Source organism: Acartia tonsa, chromosome 8 (genome assembly GCF_053477335.1).
Source record: "Acartia tonsa isolate MP-2025a chromosome 8, ASM5347733v1, whole genome shotgun sequence".
NCBI classification, from domain to species: domain Eukaryota; kingdom Metazoa; phylum Arthropoda; class Copepoda; order Calanoida; family Acartiidae; genus Acartia; species Acartia tonsa.
The window spans coordinates 36,017,957-36,030,300 of NC_137267.1; the positions used below are offsets into that span (position 1 = coordinate 36,017,957).

Below are 12,344 nucleotides of genomic sequence, written 5' to 3' on the forward strand. Positions count from 1 at the left end.
CTTCTATAATATATAGTTCAAATATTCACCGCTAGATGACCCGTTTTAGATTAGAAATACGCAATATTTTACCAAATTATAAATCATAAAATCATATTTTAATATCAAATACCTATAAATAGTTACGCAATGTATTTTAATGTCTAAAGCTTATTTTTAAGTTATATTTTTTATTGAAAACAGCACCAAATCAAAACAAATAAATTTTATACCATCCATGAATATAATTAAATGCTCTCTTCTTGAAAATAAAGAAGTTACGTTACCGGACTTGGTTTATCCAAATTTAATTCTGGGGGCGACAAAGAGATCGCCATTAATTTAGAATTACGAATATCGAATACAAAGTAGAACGATGTTTGTTTGTAGCGAAGGATCTCGCTAACCGCTGAACCGATCAGGTTCTCCTATACAGGGTAGCTTCTATTAGGTCCCGGAAAGGTTTTTCTAACTATTTTCTTGGGGGGTGGGACACCCCCAACCCCCTCAAAAAATGAAAAATACCCCCCTCCCCCCCCAAAAAAAAAAAAAAAAATTCTTTTTAAAACTAAAATTAATTGGTGGGGTCGAAACTCCCCCCAAAATTTTATTTTTCTTTTTAATCTAAAATACGAAAAATTGGTTTGATCAAACCTCTTGGGGCATAGCCCCTAGAGGCTAGGGGCGAAGCCGCTAGTATCTTTTTAATATAATAACAGGATGTTTGTCTGTTTGTACCGAAGGATCTCGCTAACCGCTAAACCGATCGGGTTCTCCTTAACAGGGTAGCTTCTCATAGGTCCCAGGAAGGTTTATAACTTATAATAGAATAACAGGATATTTGTCTGTTTGTACCGAAGGATCTCGCTAACGGCTGAACCGATATGTATATCCTTAACAGTGGAGCTTCATATAGGTGCTGAGATGGTATTAGGCTCTTTCATTGTTATAAATAAGTCTGGGTATGGTTTTATGCTAATGTTCTGCCCTTCCATATTCCTTCTAATACAGAGCCCCTAGATGCTAGGGGCACAGCTGCTGGTATGAATACATTTGAATAAACATACTATGACAGAGAAACAATTTTCAGGTAGCATCTCTTTAATTATGTCCTAATCATAATTAATTTTTGTTTGTCCGCTTGTGTTGGTGTTGTCATTCTTGTCTAGGTGCCATTGTGGTAATACGGCAACAGACGGACGGGTAGTTTACAGAGTTGCTACGCAGTGGCTTATCATGACAAGCCTTCTGCACTAATCCTATTATATCACCATTCACCTCATGACCGCAGATGACCCCGTTGCGCAGCGGTCAAACTGGACAGGGACCAACCTGCTAGCCATGGGGTTGCCCCCAGTGCCCAAGGTGCCTCCGGAGAACCTGCCAACGACGTTTCCTGAGATTTCCAGCCCTCCAGAGCCTATCTTCTCCGCCGACACCTTCATCAACGGCCAGCCGTGTCCACCTGGCCCCCTCTACCTGGGGCCCCCAGCAATCCAACCGGCCAAGTCCGAGCCCAGGCCCGTCAAGTCGCGGTCTGATGCACTCGGAGCCACGCTCAACCCCCAGGAATCAGCCTCTCCCAGCGCCGTGCCCGTCAAGTCGTGGCCGGACGCCCCCGGAGCCACGCATGGCTCCGATGCCTCAGCCTCTCCCAGCGCCGAGCCCGTCAAGTCGCGGCCGAACGCCCACGGAGCCAAGGCTGGTCCCGGCACCCCGGCCTCTCCCAGCGCCGAGCCCGTCAAATCGTGGCCGGGCACCCTCGGAGCCACGCATGGCTCCGACACCTCAGCCCCTCCCGGCGCCGAGCCCGTCAAATCGCGGCCGGTGGCTCCCGGAGCTGAAGCTGACCCCGTGCCAGCCACGTACAGGCTAAGCGCTGTCACTCCAACCGATGGCCAACCACCCCAACTCCGTACGGCCAAGAGGGTGGTCTTGCCTGGCCGCGGTGTCATGGCTGTCCCTGTTGAACTAGTGGGACACCGTACCAAGGATGCCATCCAACTATCTGCCCCAGAACAGAGGTTTGGGGAGTATCTTGTCATCCCAGAAGGCCTGTATGCATACAGGCCTGGCTCCGCCAGCGTGTTCCGAGTGCTGGTGGTAAACGAGGGGGAGATGCCTCTCCTGCTGAACGCCGGCCTCCCCGTGGCTGGGGAGCTGGTAAAGCCCGACATTCTGGAGGTTTCTGACAAGCCTCCCCCTCGTATCCATTCGTTCCAAGAGCCTGTTGAGCCCCCAGATATGCAGCAGCTGTGGGCAGCCCTTGAGATGGAGGAGAACGAATTTCTGCGCAAGGACCCCCTGCTCAAGAAGGAGGTCTGGACCATGTTGTCAGAGTACAGAGATGTCTTCTCAAACTCTACCCCCGGCTGCACTGATGTAGTAGAGTTACAGCTGCGCCTCATGCCAGGGACCCAGCCGATCCGCCAGAGATTTAGGGATCTGAACCCGCGGCAGGAGGCTGAGCTGGAGAAGCAACTGGACACCTGGCTGCAAGAGGGAGTCATCGAGCCTTCAGACTCCGCCTGGAGCAGCCCCCTGGTGCCCATCAAGAAGAAGGACGGGAGCACCCGCTGGGCCGTCGACTACAGGGCCCTCAACAAGTGTCTCGAGCTGGACAGCTACCCCTTGCCCAGGATCCAGCAGCTGGTAGAACGAGCCGGGGGACACCGCGTCGACAGTGCCTTAGACGCGGTGGCTGCGTACTACACCATCCGAGTGTCCGAGGACAGCCGGCCCTGCACCGCCTTCACCACCCCCAGAGGCTTGTACCAATGGAAAAGGATGCCCTTTGGCCTAGCTACCGCACCATCTGTCTACTCCAGATTTATTGCAGGAGTCCTGAACCCATTAGGCACGGCCAACCTCCAGTCATATCTTGATGACGTCCTGACCTTTCACCAAGATACCTGGGCCCACCTGGCTAGGCTCCGGGAAGTCTTGGAAGCCCACCGCAGGGGAGGAATCCGCCTCAAGCCAGCCAAGACCAAGCTGTTTCGAGCCAAAGTAGACTACCTGGGCCACACCCTCAGCCGTGAGGGGATAGCCATGCAAGAGGATTATATTGACCGCATCCTTGACTGGCCGGCCCCCATCACCCCCAAGGACCTGCTGGCGCTCCTGGGGTTCTTCGGCTACTACCGCTTGTTCATCCCAGAGTATGCCGACCTCACCTACGAGATGAATCGGCAGAAAACGGCCAAGACACTGACCTGGACGGCTGAGATGGAAGCCCAGCTGGTACAGCTCAAGGACAAGTTTCGCCAAGCCCCCATCCGAGCGCCACCCAGGTTCGACTTACCGGCCGTGTTCCAGCTCACCACAGACTTCAGCAGCCGCGCCATCTCTGCCATACTCAGCCAATGCCAGGACGGCAAGGAGAGGCTTATTGCCGCCGTGGGGCTCAAGACAACCGACCCCGAAACTCGCTACCCATCCTGGAAGGGAGAGATGGCCGCCATCATGTATGGAATTCGGAAATTTCACGGCATCTTGTCCTACCGTAGTTTCCAGATCAACACTGATTCCTCAGCCTTGCTACAGATGAAATCGCTGAACACATCCACAGGGATGGTGGCCCGCTGGCAGGAGGAGCTAGCGGCCCTAGACTTCACTGTCTGCCATCGTCCTGGCACCCAGAACACCAACGCTGACGCCCTCAGCCGCCGGGAGGACGATAATATGCCGACAGCCACCGCCGAAGAATTAGCAGAGCAGGCTGAGTAACTTCACACCCTTTGCCAGCTAGGGGAGCCCGCAGCTGGCAGACCCTCCGCAGCACGGCTGGACCCGGCCAGAGTCTTAGAGGCACAGACACAGGATCCCCTCCTGCTCCGTGTCCGCCAGTGGGTGGCCGACGGAAAGGCCCCAACTAAGGCTGAGCTGCGAGGCAAGGACCGGGACGAGCAGCAGTATGCCAGCCGCTTCGCAGCCCTGGGACTCGACGAGCATGGCTGCCTCACCACCACCGACCAGACCCTGACAGGAGAGAGGACAAGATACCTGCTGCCTTCGGCCCTCCAGCTGGACGCGTTTTTTCTGGCCCATGGGACCCCCATGGCCGGGCACTTTGGGATGGACGCCACTATTGCCCGCGTCGCCATGCATTTCTGGTGGCCCAACCTGTCCCGTGACGTCCGCCTGATGGTTCAGACTTGCCCTGAGTGTGTACAGAAGGTCACCAAGGAGAGGCTGAAGTTAGGAATACACGTACCCTCCCGCCAGGGGTATCCACAGCAAGTCCTGTTTATTGACCTGGTGGGGCCCCTGCCAGAGACACCAGCCAGGAACCGCTACATCCTCACCTGTCAGGATGGATTCAGCCGGTTTGTCAGCCTCTACGCCATCCCCAACAAGCGCACTCTCACGGTGGCTGAAACCCTACTGCACCGCCACCTAGCCACGTTCGGATGTCCCCTGAAGATCCACTCCGACAATGGGATGGAGTTTACTGGCCAGGTATTCAAGGAACTGGCCTCCAAGCTCGAGATTGGCCTGACACATCCACCACCCTACAACCCGCAGTCCAACCGGGTGGAGAGGTTCCATCGGACGCTCAACACAGGCATGCGGCTGTTCCTGGACAGAGACGACAACAACTGGGAGCCACACTTGCCTGCCATTGCCTTCGCCTACAATACCAAAGCCTGCAGATCCACGGGCGTGACCCCGTTCCTGGCCTACTTTGGGAGAGAGGCCAAGCTTCCGGTGGACATGGTACTCCGGCTGCCAGACACTGAATATGCCTCAGTCCCAGCCAATGTCCAAGCTCTCCTGCAACGCTACCATGCCGTGTACGACGCAATCCAGCAGCGAGAGGAGGGAACCATCCGAAGGAGCGCGGCCGCCTACGAAGGCACGGCCAAGTACGAAGTTGGAGACCTGGTCTGGTATCTGGCCCCCCGCCTGGTGCCAGGGAAGTCAGCCAAGATTACCAAGAGATGGACTGGCCCCTGGAAGATAGTGAGACAAGCCACAGACGTCCATTATGTCATCAAACCTGCCTCTCCAACAGCCAAGATCTCGGAAATCACCGCGCATGTAGGCCGACTGCGCAAATACACCGGAGATGTAACTGCCCAGCAGATTCCAACAGACATCCAAGGCGACCTGGACGGCGACGAGGATGCCACTGAGCTGCCAGCTGGAGCTGCGGCGCTGCCAGCTAGTGACCCAGGACAGTTTCCAGTGTACTAGCCGGCAGCCGCCGCCCCACAGCCTAGCGGCCAGGATCGTGACCCTGTAGAAGAGAACCTGCAGCACCAACCCAACGAACCACCGCTGCCGCTGCCAGCCCCAGAGCCGCCTAGGGATGCAATCTGGAACCCTGATGCTGACATGGAACCCCTGCCGGCCAGCAGCGAGCCTGCAGGAGGAGAAGCGGCCACTGAGATGGAAGTGGCGGCCCCAGAGGGTGAAGCTGAAGCGATGTGTCCCCTACTGATGACAGCCGTCCCCATCCGAGTGGGAGCTAAGAGGCCAAGCAACCTGGACCAGGCAGGCGCCCCCATGGAATTCTACGCACCTTCCTCCATCGTTATTCCCCCCTTGGGAGCCTCCAGAGTGAGCCTAGGCCTCCGTGTCCAGTTACCAGCCGAGACAGAACTAGTCCTGCAAACAAGGCCAAACTTCCAACGACGGGGCCTGGCTGTCGCCAACCCGCGGCTGGAAGCCAACCGGGAGTTGACAATGCTGATATCCAACCACAGCCAGACCGAGCAGCGAGAGGCTGCCGTATCCCCAGGTTCAAGGCCTGGTGGCTCGGGAGCCCCGCAGCCCTTGAAGGGGAGGTTGTGGTAATACGGCAACAGACGGACGGGTAGTTTACAGAGTTGCTACGCAGTGGCTTATCATGACAAGCCTTCTGCACTAATCCTATTATATCACCATTCACCTCATGACCGCAGATGACCCCGTTGCGCAGCGGTCAAACTGGACTGGCTAAATAGGGGAGGGGCACGGACACGCAGCAATCACGCGCCCCTCATGCAACTATACAACCGGGAGGCGGTGCCTCCCCTTTTACCACAGCTACCCCCACAGACTGTCTACCGCCGCGGGCTACGCCCTTGTCTCCCACACCCCCTTCAAACCTAACCTATTGTTATAATCTATTTGTATGTATATAGTAAACATCCATTGTAAATGTATTCAGTTAAATATATAATTTCTGTATGACTAAATCCTGCTAGTTTGTTTTGGTAGAATACTTCAAGGCTAGGGCTCGTTGGATTCGAACTCGCAACCGGTGAGCTGAAACGCTTCGGCTTACCACACCATGAATAAATTTATTTTTATTATAATAATTATTTATCGCATCATATTATAAACAGCTTTCTGCAGATATAAAAATGTACAATTATAAGATTATAACCAGTTTTTTTAGGCCCGAGATGCCGATTATGATAGTATATTTTTATATTCGTAAAAACTGGGTATAATACGATACTATACATATACGATACTGGAAATATAGTTAATTATCTCAACAACGAACTATAATTTATCCTTTACTTGTCTTGTTAAGGCGGCTTTCTTGTAAAGCAAAGCGTTACGATTTTTTTTAATTTGACTTCCTGTTAAATGAGATGTAAAAATGGTGAGAAGAAACACTAGCCGTGCTACTTCTATTGCTTTCATAATAAGGTACCAGTCAAAAAACTGCCAAATGTAAATTGTACTATATGTTGTTTAATTATTGGTCGCTAGGTGTCTCAATTTTGAAATTCAAAATATCTTAGGAACGCAAGTTTTCAAAGTTAATCTAAGAAACTTTGGAAATCGTTTTGATTAACATAATTGTGCGAAAAGACTGAAATGTATTAATGTTATTTCAAAACATATTTTATTAAACTATTTGAGTTTATTTTCTTTTGTTAATATAATAATTGTGAAGGATAAATATTATACGCTGATTTATTGCGAAAGCAGTAATACTGGTTTAAAGTAGAGGAAACCCCAATTTTTTTTGATTTTGGAGGCAACAAAGATGTTGCTAATTGAAATATAATAAATTAATGGCTTCGCATCTACATCACAGGCCTCTAGGGTTAGTTGAGTAAGTGAGGAGAGAGCTCAAATGTTCAATTTTAGTTTTAAAAATAAAAAGTAAAAAAATTTGGATCAAGGAAATAAGGGCGCCCTAACCCTACGGGATAATCCTTAACAATTACCTAACCTATCAAACGCTTCTGTGAAAATACGACAAAACCCGCTACTTTGTTTCTTTCCCTGATCAAAAATTTCTTATTTTAGGCGGGTATTGACACTCCCCTTTCTGACACCCAATATGGTTGACTTCAATCTTAAAATTTATATGTATGAATTATGTTAAAAGCCAGGGATCTAAAGGCAATGGCCGATAGATATACATACATCCCCAATGATGATACACAAAATTATAGCACGAAGTTTTTGTATACTCAATTTCCGTCCTTATGTCTTTCTGTCTTAAACGTTTTTGGGAAAACGTGATTTTATCGGCTCTTATTAAAGATAGAAGGCTGAAACTTCTTGTCAACATTCCCATCAATATTGAGCATAATTAACTATGAAGCATGCATGGAGGTCAGACTGCTTCAAGGCATATTTTTGGTGTTTTTGGTTTTAAAAATTAGGCTTCACTCAAATAGGAAAAGCACGAAGGTGTGGTATACTCTTGTGATAGTTGCTCATTTCAAGCTGCATCAACTCATCTCCTCAGGAAACACAAAAAGTTTGTGCATCTAGGGAAATATCTATTTGCATCAAAAATGTTTTTTAAGTATGGGTTCAAAACCGATTAATACCCGCTGGATTTTAACTGATTCTAATCCATACAGCAAAAATCATGTATAGCATTGTATTACAGACACTTTTCCACGAATAGAAAGATAAAAATCATTAAATCAAAACCAGTTTTATTAACTGGTATTATTTTTAAAATTGTATATTTTATATCCGCAGAAAGCTGTATATAGCGATAGATAACTATTACAACACTAATAGATTTGTCTCTTTGTTTGGGGACTTTGTACAGTATGATTTTGTTTGTTAAGAATTTTAAAAAATATTTCTTGTTATTTTTAGGGGGGAGGTGTCACGTACCCACCCCGCTAGCACAATATTCTAAAACTTGTCTTGCAGTAATATTAAACTTCCACGTATTTGGTTATTTAAAATAGATATTTGTTTAATTGAACAGGAGTAGAATATAAATGTGACAGCTGTGACTACTCAGCCACATCAAGTAGTAATCTTAATAGGCACAAATCTTCTTTACATCAAGGTAATATTATTTTCCAGTAATAGAGACATAAAAATCATAAAATTCTGGGGAGGGGGGTTTAGTCTTTGACACATTTGCTTTATATTTGGACTGTAAGGATTGGTTATTGTAGCTTCTGGTAAGAAGGGAGCAGAAAAATAATCTTAAAGCATCCCAGGGTCTATGTAAAGCTTCCCTTAAATGGAGAACTTAATCAGTTCAGAAGTAATTGAAATCTTAAGCTTCAGCAAAAAGAACCTCACTACTTTATTTATTAGGATTAATTTTGGGAAATGATTCAAATTCAATAATATCTTATTCTTAGGTGTAAAGTATCCATGTTTGGTTTGTGAGTATGAAGCTACAAATGCTTATCAATTGAAAAAACATACAAATTGGAAGCATAAAGGAATTAGGTAAAAACAAAAATAATAATTTTTTTCTCTTTTACCTAAATTGTGAAACAATTTTACCTATAAAAATATCTATCTATAAGGAAGTTATCTATTAGCAGCAAAGTAGGAGGGAGGGGTATTTTTTTTCTAGAGGCGATTTCTCTTGAGAGGTTGATAATACCCTACCCCGAAAAAGTTTTAAATCATCTTCCAGGACCTATGGGAAGCTACACTGTTAAGATGAATGATAACGGTTCAGCAAGATTCTTTAGTACAAACATTCAGATAGACATTCTGTTAACTTTATATTAGGATTATATATATTCTGTTTAAAAAGTCATTTATATGAACTCAATTTAGATATTCATGTGATTTATGCAACTTTTCTGCCTCAACTAAAGATCGGCTGGGAAGTCACATACGAGCTGTACATGAGGGAAGAAGGTAATTCAGATATTTTAATTAACGTTTTCTGTACAAACATTAACATTAAGCCTTGATTTTTTAAAGTGTTATCCCTAAGTGTTATAGGCCTCTAAGGGTAATTGAGGTGAGCAGCGGAGTTAGGTCGACCCCTCAACATTTTCAGTTTTAGATTTAAAAAGAAAAACAATAAAATTATGGGATGATGAAACCTTCCCCCAAAATAGTTATAAACCTTCGCAGGACTTACAAGAGGCTACATTGCAAAAAAACCACATCAGTTCAGCAAAGACAGACAGACACATCAACAAACATCCTGTTACTTTTATATAAGGGTTATAAATTAAAATTGGATGCTTTTGCACAAATTGTCTTTCGATTTTGAAATAAATTGAAAATAAGGGAGAAGGGTTAGTTCTTTTAATAACCAATTTTTAGATTTTCTTGTGATATGTGTGAGTATTCATCTGCGGAGAAGGGAAACCTGAAGAAACACATGAAACAACATGAAAAATCATATGATAATAATGAACATACTGAATCAAATGATATTAATAATGAAATTGATAAATCTTTGAATTAATGTTCTTGCATTTATTGATACTTTCAAGTTTTGTAATTTTTAATAGTGTAGCAACTCTTTAATTCCACCTGTCCTTCCGTCTGCACTCTGCATATTCTATATCTAAGGTTAAAACTTTATTTTCTTAGCTACTAATCAAGATAGATGGCTGATTCCCATTTTATGAAGATTGCTTATATTAAGTATCATCGAATGTAAAACAAATATTATTTATGATCATTCTACATAACTGTTATACATATTTAACCTACAATTAAAAAAGTAATAATAGATATATATTCCTTTCATCGGTGATCAATGCATCATATATTTATATATTTCATATTTCATGACTAATCAAATTACATTAACTAACATTTTACATAAGGTATTTTAATAACATCATTAAATAACAAATCTTTTGTAATATACAATTACCAACAGGATGAGAATCCAATCAATAAGAAAACCAAACTGATTAATTAAAAATCTAGATTGTAATTAGAGTACAAAATCTTTTTATGTCTTTGTTTGTTTCAAAGTACAAACACCGCTATGGTCTCCAAAACATTTGTCTGTCATTAAAATTGGTCATATCTTTTCTCGTATTCATTTGAATCCGGTGGATAGGAACCGGTTCTCATGAATACGAAAAAACTATGTCTAGCATCGTATTATATCCAGTTTTCTACGAATATAGAAATGTACAATCATAAGATTAAAACCAGTTTTTTTAGCCGGTGCCTTCGGCACCACGGGGCTAAAAAAACTAGTTTTAATCTTATAATTGTACATTCTATATCCGCGGAAAGCCGTTTATAATACGATACGAGAAATAACTATTCCAATTTTCATCGGATTTTCATTTGGTTTTTGAATAAAGGCACGTGAAAATAATTTACATTCATGATATGCTGTAATTGAATGTATAGCTTCCAAAGTAGATGGATGTTTAATTTTATTTGATTGTCTAAATTAAATTTTGCATATCTTAGCCAATTTTCATCTGATTTTCTAATTTTATTTGGCTAAAAGTTTTAATATTTCTTTTAATTCGTTTGTAAGTGTGCCTGTCTATATAAAAAGAAATAATGTATAAAGTATTTTTTTGATATGTATGATACAGAAATGGGTCAAGTTGGATTACAGAAACCTGACCTCTAAATATCAAACAATATAACACACGCCAAATTTGAAGTTCCAAAGCTAAGTATAATTAAATGGACAAAAAGGTTTAAAGTAAGGACATAGTGTAGTTTTGCACGGAACACCATAAATATTTTCGTAAACATGCTTTATTGGAGGTTTCATCTTGATCTTCATTGGAATCATAAATCTTTCAAGTGTTTGTAACAACCACAACTAAGAAAAACCATTGATAATGTTAAACCCAAGGGTAAAAAAATCGCAGCCGAGTACGTAGCCATTAGTAGTGGAAGCATAACCTCATTGTTTCAGGCCCATTAAATTCAAGTTTTCTTGAAATACAAATAAAATTTTAAAAATTGTCAGATTTCGAGACATTTCATCAATATTTCCTATCCTGGACTTCGCGCCCTTGCTTTAAAATTTTAAAGGGATAGTTGCATGAATTTAATTTAACTTTGTATTACAGTAAAAAGAAATCAATTAGGCACCACCAAAATAGCCATCATGCTTTTTTTTGTGAAAACAGGACAGTCATTTATTTTGCAAATATAAAAAAAATATGATTTTCAAGTTTTAATATTTTTAAAACTGCCTGGTAGAAAATATAAATTTTTAAAAAAATATATATCCTATAGATTTAGTTTAAACTATTGAACAGAAAACGATAGTCAGTTCACTAAATTTAAATTTAAATGCACCTCGTGCAACTAACACTTTGGTGATGGTTATATTTTGCAGGTTTCTGTACTCTGACTTAACCTATTCTTGAGGTCCTTTAATTTTTGTTAGCTTACTGTTAACTATGAAAGGCAAAAAATCAATACATCTATTAATTTCCTTTTCATGTAAAATGTTCGTCATTTCTTTCTTTCTGTATTTAAAAGGCTTTTAAACATTATAATTGCTATAGATTAAATATACTTAAATATAATTAGATTCACGAAAGTTTATTTAGTATATGACAAAAAGTTGTGCTAATAGTAATAGTATTTATCTATAATACAAAGTAGAACGATGTTTGTTTGTCTGTCTGTCTGTTCGGGTTCTCCTTTACAGGGTAGCTTCTCATAGGTCCCGGGAAGGTTTATAACTATTTTCTTTGTGGGGTGGGACACCCCCCCCCCCCAAATAAATGAAAAATACCCCCCCCCCAAAAAAAAAAAAAAATATTTCCTTTTAAAATTAAAATAGTGGGGTCGACTACCCCCACCCCCCCAAATAAAAAAAATCCCTTTCCCAAAGGAAATTTTTTTTTCTTCCATTTTTCTTTTAAATCTAAAATACGAAAAATTGGTTTGATCAACCCTCTTGGGGCAAAGCCCCTAGAGGCTAGGGGCGAAGCCGCTAACTAAATGATAAAGTAATTTTTGGTAGCGATGCAACTCTACATCATCCTTTGATTTGAATTTTATTTTGAATAATGTATGTATCTTCATTACCAATAAAACCGTTCGTTACGGTAATAGAGACACTAAACTTTACTAAAAATGATTTAGAGATGAACTCTCTAAATCAGCTAATAAGAAGCTTTAATTTAATTCTTAATTTAGGTGGTGAGATTATCTTTCTAAGGATAGTATATTTTTAT

At 43.0% G+C, this 12,344-nt stretch overlaps 2 protein-coding genes across 2 annotated transcripts in view; one reads left to right on the forward strand and one right to left on the reverse strand.

Annotated features, from left to right (window-relative positions):
- LOC145326828 (long-chain-fatty-acid--CoA ligase 4-like) overlaps positions 1–12,344 on the reverse strand; it is a 173,506-nt gene that overhangs the window by 65,466 nt on the left and 95,696 nt on the right. The window lies entirely within an intron of this gene.
- Positions 4,696–9,646, forward strand: LOC145326592 (uncharacterized). Its single transcript, XM_080169963.1, has 7 exons — positions 4,696–4,837; positions 5,276–5,544; positions 7,614–7,708; positions 8,163–8,248; positions 8,553–8,643; positions 8,983–9,066; positions 9,484–9,646. The coding sequence occupies exons 1-7, from the start codon at positions 4,696–4,698 to the stop codon at positions 9,626–9,628; spliced, it is 912 nt and encodes a 303-aa protein (XP_080026089.1). The 3' UTR covers positions 9,629–9,646.